This window comes from Antennarius striatus, chromosome 12 (genome assembly GCF_040054535.1).
Source record: "Antennarius striatus isolate MH-2024 chromosome 12, ASM4005453v1, whole genome shotgun sequence".
Classification (NCBI taxonomy): Eukaryota; Metazoa; Chordata; class Actinopteri; order Lophiiformes; family Antennariidae; genus Antennarius; species Antennarius striatus.
In genome coordinates this window covers 10,109,181-10,125,000 of record NC_090787.1, presented here as the reverse complement: position 1 = coordinate 10,125,000, position 15,820 = coordinate 10,109,181, and the positions used below count along the sequence as shown (strand labels likewise).

The window sequence follows — 15,820 nt, the reverse complement described above, 5'->3', positions numbered from 1 at the left end:
CTATAATTTCTTTCCCCTCCAATTTCTAACCTGCTTTTTGGCCTTAATTAAACCCATAGTGCCTAATGTAATAAAACAACATCTGTTTCGTTCAAGCCTTTTCAAAATGAGTTCAAAATCTCTATATATTTTTCAATATCCTAGAGCACTTCAATTTGGTGTCCTGGGGACTTTCCAGCAACCAGAGTAGATGGAAAATAGAAGCATGGCAGAGTCTGAGGGATAATCTGCACACAGTGTAAGAACTCTCAAAATTAAGGGGCAAAAGTTATACAGCATCTTCTTGTGGATGAGATGAGCGCTATCGTCTCTTCTACAGCTGCTTATCTGCCTTGCAGGTCACAGGTCTGCTGTAGCTAATCACAGACGGCTATGAGCTAGCTCAGAGGCAGGATACACCTTGGATGAAATGACAGATCATTGAAGGGCTGCAATAGTTTGGGAGATGAGAGGAACATGGAGAACCCATGCAAGCATGAAGAGAAAGGAATGAAAGCCAGAACCGTGAGGCAACAATGTGTGTGTGTGTGTGTGTGCGTGCGTGCGTGCGTGCGTGCATGCGTGTGTGTATAGATGTAGAAGGGGCAAATTATTTTTTAAAATGTGCAAATGATAAATCACTTTAATCAGTGAAGCCAGTGGAATCACCTTCAACACCTGTGGAAGAAAAGTCACCAGCAAACATAATGAAACGTTACCAAGTTATAAAAGTTCCAAATAGCAGACATTCATTATCTTGATGGGTTAGAGCAGAAACATCCACAAAACTGCTAAAACGTATCCTAAAAAGTCTGGACTTCATTGCCTGTGTCGGAGCGACACAAGGCTCATTTCAAAGATCTACGTTTTTGGTTTTTTTAATCAAAAATACACCTAATCAGGATGGGGCTTATTAAAAAAAACCATGAAATCATGAAAAAATACACAATCAACAGGGCTCATTCTTTTTTAAGGTTAATAGGAGGCAAAATGAGCTTAAATTCTGAACAGATGAACATTTATATTTAATACATAAGCAGCAAGACATGAAACAATTTAATTTCAATTTTAATTAATTTTTTTGTGCTAGCCACAATGCGGAAGATGTCCTAAGTAGGCTTCAGGACCCTGGATAAGGGCTAATCATGCCAACATGGCAAGAGGATTTAGCGTAATGTGAACAGTCTGTAAAACATCCCATTGGGAACATTTGTGAACATCAAGACTGCCAACAATTTGGACCAAGTGGAAGGTTAGTCCAATGTAGACTAGTTTAGGCTACTTGTAAGAAAACTGTAACAATCTACCAGTTATTTCGTGTTGTTTTTTTATTATTGACAGGGTTGTCCCTCTGCAGGAGACAAGTGATGCACTGGATCTCCTGGGGATACTTGGTGCTCAGGTTCAATAAGTAAGAACCAATGTTGGCTGGGCTAGGTTTCTGCCCGGAAGCAATAGCATTATGCGTGTGTGTGTGTGTGTGTGGGTGGGTGTGCGTGCGTGCGTGCGTGTGTGTGTGAGTGTGTGAGTGTGTGGTAAAATAACTACATTTGCTTCATGTCTCCTGCTTTTCCCCACATCAAAGCGACTCTATGCAGAGTCATTGGACTACAGGTTCTCTCTATTTCCTCCTTCGAAATTCCTCTTCTCTTCTTCCGTCTCTTCCCTGTGTGGCTTTATCCCCCTCTGGGGCTCACATCAGAACCATCCTTCCCTTGCTTTATCATCCTTTCTTTGAGCCACAAGCCTTTTCTCCATTCTAAGCTGTCTGTCCTCATCTCTCCTCCCCCCTCACATCAATATCCCTCAATCTCTCTCTCTCCCTGTAAATTGTGACCTTTCACTCTGCTGTCCCCTCTCTGCCTCCAGTCTCTATGCCATCTCTGTCATTCGCTTTCTCCTGTGGGTAAGCATGACCCATGCTTCGATCATCCTGTTGTCAGTTTGTCATCATTATACGCCCTGAACCACTCGTCATCTCTCTTCATGCCCCTTCTTCTCTCCTTTTCGCTGTCTCTCTCTATCCATCGCTCAGTTTATCTTTGCACTCCTCTTCTGATCTCTCCATAAATGACAAATACTTGCATCGGTCTTCAGTCATTCCTACAGAATACCACTTCTCCTTCTGACTCCCCCAGTCTTTTGTGTCGTCTCTCTCTCTGTTTCAGGATTAGTTGCCCCTCTCTGAACATTCATCCTCTCTCCATACTTTTACTTCCTCAGGACAAAGTGACCCACACATCTTCACTATCTGGCCAAAGGTAAATCCGACATACAAAACTTACACCCATACAGAATGTCCTGTTTGAAAATCTCATTCCGACCTATTAACATTAATAAGCTACCATGAACAGGGTCCTCTCCACTGTGGAAGCCTTTCTGTTGCTGCAGAAACATTCCCCCCTTCACCAACCAGTGCAGTAATGAGGCTGAGTCACACCAGGTCCTCCACACCAAAAAAACAAAACAAAATAAAAACACCATTATTTACCTGCTGTGTGCATGGAGGCATTGTTTGAAAAAGGGTCAAGCTTCTGTATTGTCAGGAAATTGCACCATCTTACTCTTTATTGTTAGAAATACTATAAAGGGATATGTAGAAATACTTTATCTTTCTCTTTTTGTATTTTATTTGTGAGACCTGCGTCTGCCCCATCTCCCGCGGACCCCTCTATTGTCCCCGCCTCTCCCCCAAACCATCCCCCTGCTGCTGCTGCTGCTGCCTCGGCTCACCTTTAATCATCCTCCAACTGCAAAGGAAAGGCTTTGATCAGCGTCTTTAAAATATTTGATCATCTCCACTCTTCAGTCTGTCTCATCCTATTTTCCCCAACAATCATTAGTGCTTTTCTCAGTTTCACCACCGGTTCATCTTACTCTCACTCTCACAGGAAATAGTCTGGCAGAAGCCGGCCTCCTCCCCCTGACTCTGTTTCTCTTCCCCTCCTGCAATCCTTCTGTGTGGAAGAAGAAGAAAAAGACTTGCTGTTCGGTTGATCGGTGTCGTGTTCGTCACACTTCAAGCATTTGTCCTATTGCTACTTATGCCTGCATTCTCCATTCCCCAGATTATTTGGTCCATCACATATCTGCCTTCGCTCCCTCCCTCATTCCACTACTTTTCCATTATTCATCCCTGCTCTGTGCCCTGTGCTCTTAATCAACTTAGACATTCTCATGATGAGGATTAAAGAGAATATTTGGTTTTATAGTTCAAACTGGTGTCATTTCTGTTAACGTCACTGGCACAAGAGGTCCAAAACATTCAGCATTTATAGAGGAATTTGATGCTTTTACAACGAGCAAGATGTTTACTTTTTCTTAAATAATGCTGAATTTATTTTGATTTGTTGGTCTGATTTTGTAACAAATTGTTCTTGTCATAGTATTAAATTAAGTTTATGTGAGCAATAATAAATTATAACATCATTGCAAATAACACCAATAGACATAACTAAATTAATTTTCACATTAGTCTGAAATTTTATTGGGTTTACTTTTTGTCCTTCTGCAGTGACTTCCAGTTAATTTAATTTATTATTCTTGCCCTTTAAATACCAACAAAGTTTATATAATAAAAACTGATATCACACTTTTTTGTGTATTTTTCTAAAACACACACCCACACAAACAAACACAACTCTTTAAGGAGTATGGCCAGTGCTAACTCATTGGTGGTCTTTTAGGCAATTATCTTTGAGGTAGGTCTTGTGATTATTGCTACCATAAAATGCATTGAGAAGTGTGGCTGCTCATGTCTTTTGTGAACACTGAATGAGATGTGATATTTATCACTAACCCTGGCAGTATTGACTCATGAGTTTGTGTGTTTCTATGACTTTCTATGTAGGTCAACGATAGGCAGTGGATCTTTCTTTGAAAGACCTCAAGTTCTTGTAAATTGCACAAGAAGTCTCCTTTGAAGTCTCCTGCCAAAGCCTACCAGGGGTAAAAAAAAAAGTATTTTTTATTTCTTTAACCCTGGATTAACACATGCCTTGGCAACAAAAAGCTAGAGAGCTGCTGCTCTCAAGTACTAAAGTGAAAAACAGAGGAGTGTTGGATCCAAGTTCTCACAGTTAAAGAGGTACAAGGACGGGAGGAGAGGTTAAGAGCAGCTACAATTGTCCCATTAGCCCAGTTATCAAGCTATCTGTTGCCCATCAAGCCCCCACCTCACTAAATACTTCCTGCCACCAAAGCAACACTGAGCTTTTGCAGGGTGTGCAGCATTTCTGTCAATTTGAGATTGTACATGTGTGTGTGTGTGTGTGTGTGTGTGTGTGTGTGTGTGTGTGTGTGTGTGCGTGCGTGTGTGTGTGTATGGTACTAGTCACCATTAATGAACTTTGTACCATTTAGAAATTGTGTGTGCAGGCTGTGCATCTGTAAGTATTAAGTACAGATCTATGCTGTGTGTCTATGTCCATGTGCTCTGTTTGCTCACAGCCTTAAGTGAAATCCCCCAAGTGGTAATTTTGGCCATATGGTGCATGACATGGTAAATTCTCAAGCCATTAATACCATTACACACTAAACAAACTCCACTGCAGGAAAGAGATCTGCATTGATGTATGAGAGCAAAGTACAGCCATGAAGACACTGAGTTGGTTGTGTGTGGGGAAAGTTCCCCAGCAGAGACAACATTTCATCGCCTGAAGCGTATCTCACACGGTAACAATTTGTCCAACTGCTGCTGGGAACACACACACACACACACACACACACACACACACACACACGCACGCACGCACGCACGCACGCACGCACGCACGCACGCACGCACGCACGCACGCACGCACGCACGCACGCACGCACGCACACACACACACACACACACACACACACTCACATGTTGCAGCTTCATCCCTGTGCAGCGTCATGTGTAGATAGATGATCTTCTCTCTAACGTGTCCTTGCACATGAAGACATATACTGTTTATCAAGCACACATACATCCTAAGAGCAGCAAAAACACTTCCACCACCCTAATCTAAAACTGCTCTTTCATCGACTAATCTGATTTAGATTGTCTTTGACTCTCCATCAAGCGCATTTTCAAAGCCCCTTAACTTGCATGATGTTTGGTTTGTGTGAGTAATCAATGCTTTGCCACAATATTCTGTTGTGCCAGGTGAGGCCGCCTTTGATAACACCTTTGTGTACCTGTAAAGAGAAGCAGATAAATGGTGTTACATTCCCTGATGGAGCACTAACCGTCTAATCCTTGGACTGGCTGGTCAGGGAAGTTAAACAGTGGACTTCTGCAGAAATCTCTCATTTGTTAAATCCTTTCCTTGTTTCACTGATTTTAACACTATGATGTGTATTTTCTCATTTTGCTACTCATGTAGCCTAAAGCATTTCAAACCACTACCGACAATGCTTGGTTTAATTTTGAGAGAATATTAAGGGCAAAGATTGCGTGCTATGTTGGTCTGCAGATTGTAATGCCATGTGACAGATTTACTACAGAGGTCAGTCGTGGTGCCAACAAAACTTCAGTCAAACAGAATAGTTTTAGGTCTCGTGACTCATTGTTGTGTATATCTGATTTTCTTTTCTTCCCAGTTTAGCTTGAACGTTCTTGGGGTGACACAGTTGGAGATAGAAGTAGCACAGGAAACAGAGGTTAAGTTTGAAGCAAGATATTTCATTTTCAATATTTTCAATCGTTGATCAGCCGCAAACCCCCCCCCCCCCCAAAAAAAATGTCTTATTATCAAATACAGTAAGTTGTTGTATGTGTAATTTCACAAGGTCCAAGTTTTGGCAACCTCATTTTATGATAATTACCTGCTGACTGAACTTAGTGAGTTTTTGCAGGTGTTTCTAGTCCTAAACACACATGGGTGTGGTACAACACTTCATATTCAAAGGTCTAACGTCAAACCATTCAAATGATTTATGAATGTCAAAGCATGCCAGATTACAATGCCTACATGTATCTATAGGGGAGGTGGAGAACGCTTCGAAAGAGCAGCCTTATAAAATTTATGGCTCCAATAAATCAAATCCAGATAGCTGACATGTTTACATCACTCTGTTATCACACAACACTTATTTACAGTTACAGTTTGCGAATTTCTGTCAGAATTTGGGGCTGTAAAGTATTTAGAATTGGATGCGTGTGTGAATGTATGATTGTGAGGAGATCATTAGTTACATCACCGCATCCATGGCATTCTGTAGCACACACCACTGTGATATCAGCATAATAACAAGTGACCCTTTAGTCCAATCTGTCTCCTGTTAAATTAAATAACATCATCAAATTCCTTGACCCTGAAATCTACTTACTTCTGTGACATTAAATCGCCAGTAGTTTATGAGTTATCAACAAAAGCACAGTTTAGTCATCTGTAATGAAAGAACCAGAGCTATTTATTTGAATATAATTCCTCACCTTTCACAGACGAATCAAATTCATTTGAATGAGTCCGGATCCAATTATGCATTATGGTGAGTCATCACAGGTTGTTCAGGCGTGGCTTTTCTTTTTTTGATTGTCCGATTAGTATTATTTTTCATGGTATTGGTATGATGTAAAAATACCTCTATGATTTTATAATATTGAGAATCGTTTAAAATGTGATTCCAAATCTAGACGTGATGTAGACGTACCTCAACACTAAAGTTAGCCGACAACCCAGTTGACAGTGTTCAGAAATATCACACAGGAACCGTGTTGGAGAATATATGACCTCCTTCAGCTCCTGCTGGCAGGGGTTACAACGAGACAACAGCTTCTTAGCCATTAGTGTTGTTGTAACATTCTTGATACAGGAGTAAAGCAGAGGGTTGTAAAAATGCTTTATGGCAGTTCACGATACACCACCATTTACAGAAAAACCACAGATAGGCTCAAAACATGTTTTTCTGTGTGCATGAGTGTGCACAGGCATTTTTCTGTGCACATGTTTATGTGTGACATGATGTACAGCCAGTAGCATTCTGTCCCACTGGCCATCATTAATTTTGATGTACAGCCAAATGATGTTATATATGGTTGACTGCATGATTTACAGCTCGACTCATAATGGAGTAGCGGCTGTAATGAACTTGCTTGATATACGGGTCTCAGCTAGAAGGAAAGAAGTAAACACTACAACCACGATGCCAACGATTACAGGGTTGATGATGACCAAATTTCACTCTTCACTTGCCGATGCAGAAGAAATTTCTGGAGGGAGAGGAGGAGAGGAAGAAGGAAGGAGAACAGTTATGAGAAACCGCTTAGCAAACTTGGATGTTTTGACAGCCTGCCACTGCTGGAGGGAGACAGTGAGAGTGTAGATGATGATAATCAATGATGATCACGTTTATGATGGAGAAGCTCACATGGTTTTTAAGGTCTTTTATTACTGAAGATCCATGCAGAGTGTCCACTCTGCCTTATTGTCCAAGAGCGCTGCCATGCTCCTGATGACCTTGTGTGCTGACATTCCTAAAGGGGGTGGGAGTGAGTGAAAAGACAATTTTCTGGATGAAAACGTACTAAATGGTTTCCAAATAGATTTGGATGAAAATGAAGGGAACGAAGGATGACATGAGGGAAAAAATATGACTGGGTCGAGTTTTTGTGATTTTTTTTCTTCCTTGGTAAAAACAAAAATGCAGATTTTTACCTTCAAGCAAAAGCATGAATAACAACAATATCAAAATATATGTTACCTGTTTGCACATGAAATATGCATAATCCTTGTGCTGAAGAATATTACACGCCACACAGAACAGCCCTGAGTACCAGAATGGAGGCAGACTCCCAGTCTCTGTAAACGTGGTCTGAGTCTGCCCCCTAGTGGCAAACAGCAAAAACTACTCTTCAGGATTTCAAATCTAGTGTCACTCCTTCTTGAGAGAAATGTTTAACTGAATTTAATGATCATTTCCTCTAGTTAGTCCCTAGAAGACTTTTTAATACATTGCAAAATAATGTATTAAAAAGTCAAGTTCATAAGGAGATACTAGATCAATTATATAGGAGTTAGCGGTAGCAATTCAACGGTTCAAAAAGAAGCAGTAAAAGCTTAAAATCAATCCAAATTCTCACAAACAGCTAGAGAAGGGTGTCGTGTGGTCACTTCACCTACATGTTAGAATCCTAGCAGCAGCATTTTGGATCAGCTTCTATCTTTGAAAGTTTAGTCTGCGGACACCAGAAAAATGTACATTTTGAGAATAAAATGCCTGGAAATGTCATAGTCAGTCTGTATGTAATCACAGAAACTAATGCATAGAGGAAGAGACAATTAGATTAAGAGACAGAAATTCAGTCAGTGTTCTTCAATGCCTTCTTTATTTTGTCACAAATTTCAAACATTGTTTTCAATGTTTATTTCCAATAAGAATAAAAGTTTCACTTCAGGAATGATAGAGATGTAAATAGCAGAAGTGAACCAGACAATATTCTTGATATTCATTTACTCTTGACAATTTCTGTAATTTTAAATACCATGAGAACTTGATGGAAAAAGATGGAAGCTCATGAATAACCCTTGACCTCCAAAACTCCTCCATCTCCTCCATGAAATTGCACCATAAAAATGTGTAAACAAGCTAAAGTGCTACTTTTCCTCTTTGCAGCCACAAAATGGAAATGTCCCACAGCAGGGCTGGAGCCAGGGTCTCCATACAATCTTGTCCATTGTCATCTGGCTTTCAACGGTTAGTGCACCTGCACCTGCGACAGGCTGTGAACCATCATCATCCCATTGCTGCTCATTAGCGAGGGTGTTTTGATGGTTCTTCACAGCTTGCGCAGTACGTTGAAGGATTTCAGCGTATCGTGGCTCAGTATCTGGCATCAGTGGGCGGGACTCGGAGGGATCGTGGAAAATGTCATACAGCATTGGTGGATTGTGGCGTGTTTGTTCTCTATCGCAAAAACATAGTCCAGTATCATAGCATCCAATGGCTCCAGGGGGGGAAAATTTGGGAGTGAGATAGTGCACTTTGTAGACAGAGTCACCTGTATAGAAATATTTTTCCATTGAAACAAGTCAAAGCTCAGTTTAAAATAATAGATCTGCATATCTCAACTGTATTTCTCAATTCCAGCATGACTGGGCTTTGAAAATGATTCTGATGTGTCACTAAATTTAACTGAGCCATGATAGGTTATGAAACATCGAGGTCATAAGATGACAAAACTTGTGCTGCAAGAAAAACACTGCAAGGAGACAATACTTAAAGAACACATGCCTAACCGTAACGCTTACCTCGTGCATATTATATGCTTATTTATTTACATACACATCTGCTTTAGCTCTATTCTAGGGTAGAACTTACTTCCAGGTGGGTGCCAGCGTACTGCACTAATGTCGACTCCACAATAGTGGAACATGAATTCATGCTCTGACCGCTCTATCTGCCCCTCCAGCAGTGGCATGAGGTTATGACCATCCAAATTTCTGGGAGAAAAGAACAATTTAGAAGTTGAAGAGGGAAAGAAGTGGAAGGTGAAATACAAAAATGCTTTCAAGTCAGTTGACAGACCATTACCATGACATCACTTACAGAGATTCTAGACCTTTTTCTTTGCGATAAACAATCTCACATGCAATTAGATTATTATTCTTAGTTTTTATTTATTGCAGAAGGTGCTATAATAACATAATAAATCATTGCCTATAAAGCATAAATTCTATTTTCCAATTTCCCAAATGGTAGCCTATTCTGAGGAGGTACTTTTGTAACAATATTCTTCGATTTTCTGTGGCTACTTATCCTCTTCAGCTCATTCCAGCTGACACTGAGCAAGAGGAAAAGTACCTGCAGAAACAACCAACCATTCACTTTGACAATCACACCTATTTTATATGACTGTTTTGTCCATAGTCTATGACTTTGGACTGTGTGATGCAGGTCTGGGTTTGACTCCTCTTGCTCTGTAATGACAGTGCAGAGTCCCACACCACTCACACAGTAATCAGTAAAACATAATAAATGGATTCTGTAAGAAATTTTATGGTCTTTTCTATTTTTATACCTAGAAATGACTATAAAATGACAGATCTAGATTCTTTATTACTATTATTATTATTATTATTATTATTATTATTATTATTATTATTATTATTATTATTATTATTATTATTATTATTATTATTATTATTATTATTATATTATATTATTATTTGTGAATTTCCACATCTTTCTATTTGTAAAACATTTTTTTTCTAAATGTTGGGGCTCTTATGTGTATTAGAGTACATGCAATACAAATTGCAGATATTACCTATCTGGTTGTGTGTCCTTAGCTAAATATTTCAGTGTTGGATAAATGTCCATGAGACTGGTAGGTTCGTCCACGACTTCTCCTGCAGCCAGTCTGCCTGGCCAGCGGAAGATACCTGGCACTCTGATCCCACCCTCCCAACCACCCATAGCCTTGCCACCTGTGGTTGAGAAAATTAAGCAACACAATTATTATGATTTTACAGCACAAATGTACACATTTTGTGCAATGCCCGTATAACGAAGCAACAAATTTCTATGATAATTATGATAACGAGAAGTCTTTAACCGTCAGTACCCTGGAGGGTTTTCGTGAAGGGAATAAATTATTAATAATAGCTTTACATTATGTCACTGCTCCACCAATTATTAATGGCTTTGAAACTTTAAAAACAGACCATCACATGGATACCTGCTAAAAAATAAAGGGTGAGAGTTAAAGTGACCTTTAAAGATGCCGTTCCAACCTCCTGTCTGACCCATCTCTGCATCAACCAACTCTAGGTGTCCACCGTGGTCTGAGGTAAAGTACATTAGAGTATTGTTGGTGAGGCCCAGGGAATCCACCATGTCTGTTACTTTACCTAGGAAGCACATTTTTAAAGCATTAGAGCAAGTGGCATATTATCCTTCCATTCATTTTTTTGTAGACGTGACAAACATAATCAGCTCATCTTTAGCTGTTTTTCCACCTTGCGGTTCACGGGTGTTGCTGAAATCTATCCCAGCAGGCTACTGGTGAGAGACGGGGTACGCCTGGGATGAGTTGCTAGCACATTGCAGGGCAGTTATTAGCAAAATTATTAGTAAAAAAATTATTAGTAAAACCAGTTTACCTCAAACCAGAGGGCAGTATGAAAGATATTCTGACGCACGCCCATGCAAACATATCAACTTTATAGCGATCACTCACCAATCATCCAGTCCATTTCCTCGAGGTTGTCACCATAGTAACCATGGCGACTTTTACCAGCAAATGCAGGGTTTATAAAGAGTGGCACGTGGACATGGACGAAAGAAAAGAAGAGAAGGAATGGACGATCGGCATTCCTGAAAAGAAGAAGAGGAAAAGACAACAGGAAGAAGAGGTCAAGTCAGAAGTCATTTTAAAGAATTGTCAGATTGAAGTGACATATGGCAAAGAAAAGGTATAAGCATGACCACACATTGGGGGAGGAGGTCTGTAAAAACTGAGATGGGCTACACATTACAGATATTAATCATTTTGTACAATTATTTTTATTTTAAGAACAGCTGCATTGTGTTTTTTTACCGAAACGTCAAATCAAAAAGCTTGCAAGCTTTGAAGCCGGACTACTTCTCACCTTCACACATTCCTCTGGTGCTGACACGTTAGTCAAACAGTGATTAAACCACAGACATGCTTCAAGTATGAAAACTCGTCTGATTAGGAGCCAAACTCTTCCTGTAGCATCTCATGCTGGTGAGGCCATAGTTGTTAAAACATAACTCTGCAGCTTGTTTTGCTCCCACCTCTTCATGAAATCCAGTGCTTCATCCAGAAGTCTCTGCGGAAGTGTCTCTAACGTAAGTGGCTGTTCGATCACCTCTTGGTTCCTCATGATGATGCAGTTCCATATCGGCAGGAGTTTAAATGGTATAATCCACACAGCGGTTACAAGGACAGTGACAACGAAAAGTGCCGTCAGGAGCAACAGGCTGACTGAAAGAAGGCCAAGAATACGGAAACAGACCTGGAGACACATAGACCCGGAGTTTGGACAATATGCATGCATGCTTACTGAACACTGGTAGATATACTATGACTGGTTGACAATTAGAGACTGAATGCCAGCCATAGTCAACTTGGCAACTGTAATTTTTATTTAAGACATGATGCAGAGCAAATGTTTGTTCTTGCATCTCGTCTGACAACTTGAGCTATTGTTTGTCTTCTTAATTTTATTACCCAGCTCAGTCAGTTTGTGTTGCTTTTTTTTCCAAATGTACCTTCGTCAGATAACTTCTACAAGAAGAAAATGAGACAATATCACCATTACCAATGTGATGAGTCCAATTCCAAGCAACGTAGTGAGAATTTGGAGTGAGACCTGGACTTCTTCCATTATAACAGTATCTCTTCCAGGCTGACAATCATCGAACAAGGTAAAAGGCATGCCGTAGAAGTAGCTGAAGCCATGTTGGTTAGGATGGTGGCAGTGGTCTCCTCTGCGCTCACAGCTGACACCTAAATGCCACTTACCTTTAGGGATACAGAAAGAGGAAGTGGATTAATTGTTGTATTTCAAAATCCCACATACTCCCAGACATCTTTCTTACTTGTGCCAAACAGCATATCTCAAAAAAAAAAACCCTTCTGGATTTGTATGCTGCCAATAACATGGAGATTCAATTCCACCCCCCCTCCCCCCAAAAAAGATCTTATTTCCCATATTATATACTATCTACATTCAACCAGCAACATGTGACCTCTTTCCATCCTGAAAATCTCAAACTGCTGATGTGTCTCTTCTCCTTTGCCTGCTGGTGGAAGGTGGAAGGAAATGATCTAATGAGGTCCGGTGAATAAACAGTAAGATGCTGTTATCTCACCCACTAGGCCGGTGGTGTATCCCTGCTGCTGCAGCCTCTTGGGAAACGTAGTTTCATTTGGTGGAAGTCCACCTGAACCTGCAAGGAACAGTAGGACCGGTGCACCTCCCACGCTGTCCATCCCTAGTCAATAAATAAACCCATAGGGAGCACACCTTCACTCGCCGCTCTGACAATGTGAGGAGGATGTGAAACTGCCTGATAATATTTAGGGATGTCTGTCACCTGAGCGGAGGGCATGGCGCCCTGTCAGAAAAGCTGCCCTGCTTGGAGTGCAAAGAGGAGCGGCTGCAATGTGCTGAGTCAGCTTTATTCCTTCTGATGCAAGCCTGTCAATGTTAGGAGTCCTGCAGGGACACAATGAAATCAATTTCAACTTTGCATAAGTAGAACAGGGGCTTGTGCGTTCGACTGGTGAGTGCAGCAGGAGAGGTTTTCTTGTTTGACTGCAGTAGGGGATCTATAAGAAAGTGCGTATTTTGGTGTGTTTGCCGGTATGATGTATTATTTTCTTCTTGACACATTGACTTTTGATTATTCACAGGGTAGACACAGCAGAGTTCACTGGGACAGCAGTATGCAGGCTGGGATGATGATAAAATAAGTTCATTAGTGAACTTTTATGCCCACAAAACATTCTACAACCAGATGGCGTATGGAGAGACTGACCTGATGGTGTTGTTACCATAGCAACCCACATCACCAATACCCATGTCGTCTACCATCATCAGGACAAAGTTGGGCTTTCTGTCCGTCTGCTCTCCACTGATGGCGCTGAGTGCTAACATGAGCACGGAAAAGCGAAAATGAGCCAATGGGAGAGACCTTTGGGTGACAGAACGAAGGACGAGAGTAAGGATTAAAAGAATTTTGACAAATTAATTTGATATAGAATAGAATAGAATAGAATAGAATAGAATAGAATAGAATAGAATAGAATAGAATAGAATAGAATAGAATAGAATAGAATAAAATGCACAAGTGTACAACGGAATTTCTAAAGACAGCTCATTGCAAAAAACTCAGGTACAAGGAACAAGTAAATGCAGAAATACTGCATATTTACAGAAGGTGCTTCATAGCAGAAACTCATGCAAAAAAAAAGAAAAAGTTTTTGTCAGATTGTATTGGGTTGGGTTTAAGCTTGTAGTCACTTAGTGTTTGTCAGGCTGCTTCTTAAAAGTTTTTTCTGTTTTTCTGGTGGACTGAAGGTTGATATTAACAATGTATGAAGTGAACCAGTCGATCCTGTTGGGGCGACTCCATGAATCATAGCACACAGTACGGCTGTTTTAATCTTTCTAACTCAACCAGCAGTGGATCTCTGTCCCTGAAACCACCTTGAACATGTACTAAACTAACCATTTCAAAGAAAAAAAAAAATTTCCTCTAAAATTGATGAAACAATAAACCTGTCAGAATTAGTTTCTTGTTCACACTTTTGAAGCACAATATCACTTATCGCACTAAAATGTTTCTATTTGTGTTTAGCCTGTCTTCCAAACTGCCTTGTAGCTACAGTTAAGCTTGAGTTCAACTTCTGATGAACTCAAGCTTAACTGCAACAACAAGAAAAGTGATTGATTGGTGATCGACACTTCCAGTATATAGTCTGGTTTGTTACGTCCCCTGAAGTGGTCATGTATTGTAACTGTCAGTGTTTGCGTGTTCGTCCGTCCGTCCGTCCGTCCACCAAATATCTTTACAACCATTACAGATAAAAAGATGAAACAAAAAGCACATTACTCGTGCAGCAAAGGGGATGAAAATGTGATGATGACCTTGACCTTGAAAAAAACTGCGTCAAGGTCAAATTTCAAGTTTTGTTTTATTTTTTGCACATACTGTATGTCAGGAACCAAATTAGATAGAAAGACGAAACAAACAGCGTTATATTCAGGGAGGCAAGGGGGTAAAAATTTGATCACAACCTTGAAACACTAGGTCAAGCTCAAATTTTCACTTTTATACCTTTTTAGGTACTCATCTTTGAAACATGATGAAATCAACATTTGCAGGAAGCCAGAGGCACAACAATATGTATTAAGAGTAAAATTTTGAATTCAGGGGTGTCGCGGGATGTTTCAGTCTGTCTACCTCGTCTGATCTTGGATTGTTTTCGGGTGTGATCATGTGTTGAACAAACCCGCAGACCAGATCTCTTCCTCTTTCCGCATTTCATTCACCTCACCGTGTATGTAATGATACAGCGGTGTGTTTGTTTGTTTTGTTTTTTTTAATCCTAATTTCCATAGAGGTGGACAATATGCTCGTCGCCTGGGGAGACCGGCAGCAGCTGTGGTCGAGCGAGCTGCTCGGTGGACAGAGAGAGGGAGCGGCCGTGAAGAGAAGGTAGCGCGGTAACAGGAGGTTCCTACGTCGGTTTCTGGGGTGAATTCACGCCAGCAGCCCGTTGTATCCTGTTGATCAGCCACAGTCAGCGTCGCGGGACAGCTGGCTGTCACAATCAAAGTTTTCATGCTGGAAAATTCCTTTGTTTTTTAATGCCGAACGAGAGAGAAGGGGAAGTTGTTGGGTTTTTTTTTCTTTCATTGCCCGAATGCCCGAAATACAAACGTTCTTCTGTCTTCAGTGACACTTTGAACTATGTCAAACATGAATGGAAATATCATTTATCGATACTTAAAAACCATACAGGTCACTCACCTCATAGTGAAACGACGCACCGAGTCCTTGTGAGAGAAAAAAAGGATCAACATTTCGTTTTAGGTTTGCGGAACATTCTGCGCACACACGCTGCGCGCACACGCAACACACGCTCAGATGTGGTCTGAAACCGCACAGGAAAAGATCGATTCGGGGTTCAGTTAATCGGAGTTAATCTGAACAGATCTATGTGTTATGCTGTAAGTGAATTATGATGATTCCACGCCTTCAGAGGCTCTAATCTCCAGTGTTTTGTCCTCAGATGACCCGCGGCTATGATCCGAGCTCTCGCGTAAACAGCGTCGATCTGTGGACCGAGAACTATGTGGGGTCAAACTTTCCCCATCCGCCACTTTTCTTC

At 40.7% G+C, this 15,820-nt stretch overlaps 1 protein-coding gene across 1 annotated transcript; it reads right to left on the bottom strand.

The window, feature by feature from the left end:
- Nucleotides 1-8,259: 8,259 nt before the first annotated feature.
- On the bottom strand, nt 8,260-15,723 carry arsh (arylsulfatase H). The gene is made up of 11 exons (XM_068330104.1): nt 15,460-15,723; nt 13,462-13,617; nt 13,018-13,139; nt 12,793-12,915; nt 12,240-12,442; nt 11,713-11,933; nt 11,132-11,268; nt 10,665-10,802; nt 10,220-10,379; nt 9,271-9,392; nt 8,260-8,950 (listed from the first exon to the last, which is right to left on the bottom strand). Exons 1-11 carry the CDS (start codon nt 15,510-15,512, stop codon nt 8,547-8,549), a joined length of 1,839 nt encoding a protein of 612 aa, XP_068186205.1. The 5' UTR covers nt 15,513-15,723; the 3' UTR covers nt 8,260-8,546.
- Between the last annotated feature and the right edge of the window lie 97 nt (nt 15,724-15,820).

Excerpts from the sequence above, each read along its gene's own strand:
- arsh (XM_068330104.1), bottom strand. The coding sequence starts at position 15,512 with ATGTTGATCCTTTTTTTCTCTCACAAGGACTCGGTGCGTCGTTTCACT. Across the intron at positions 13,140-13,461 it reads TATGGTAACAACACCATCAG|GACTCCTAACATTGACAGGC; the intron begins GTCAGTCTCTCC and ends GTGTCCCTGCAG. Across the intron at positions 10,803-11,131 it reads GGAAATGGACTGGATGATTG|GTAAAGTAACAGACATGGTG; the intron begins GTGAGTGATCGC and ends TGTGCTTCCTAG.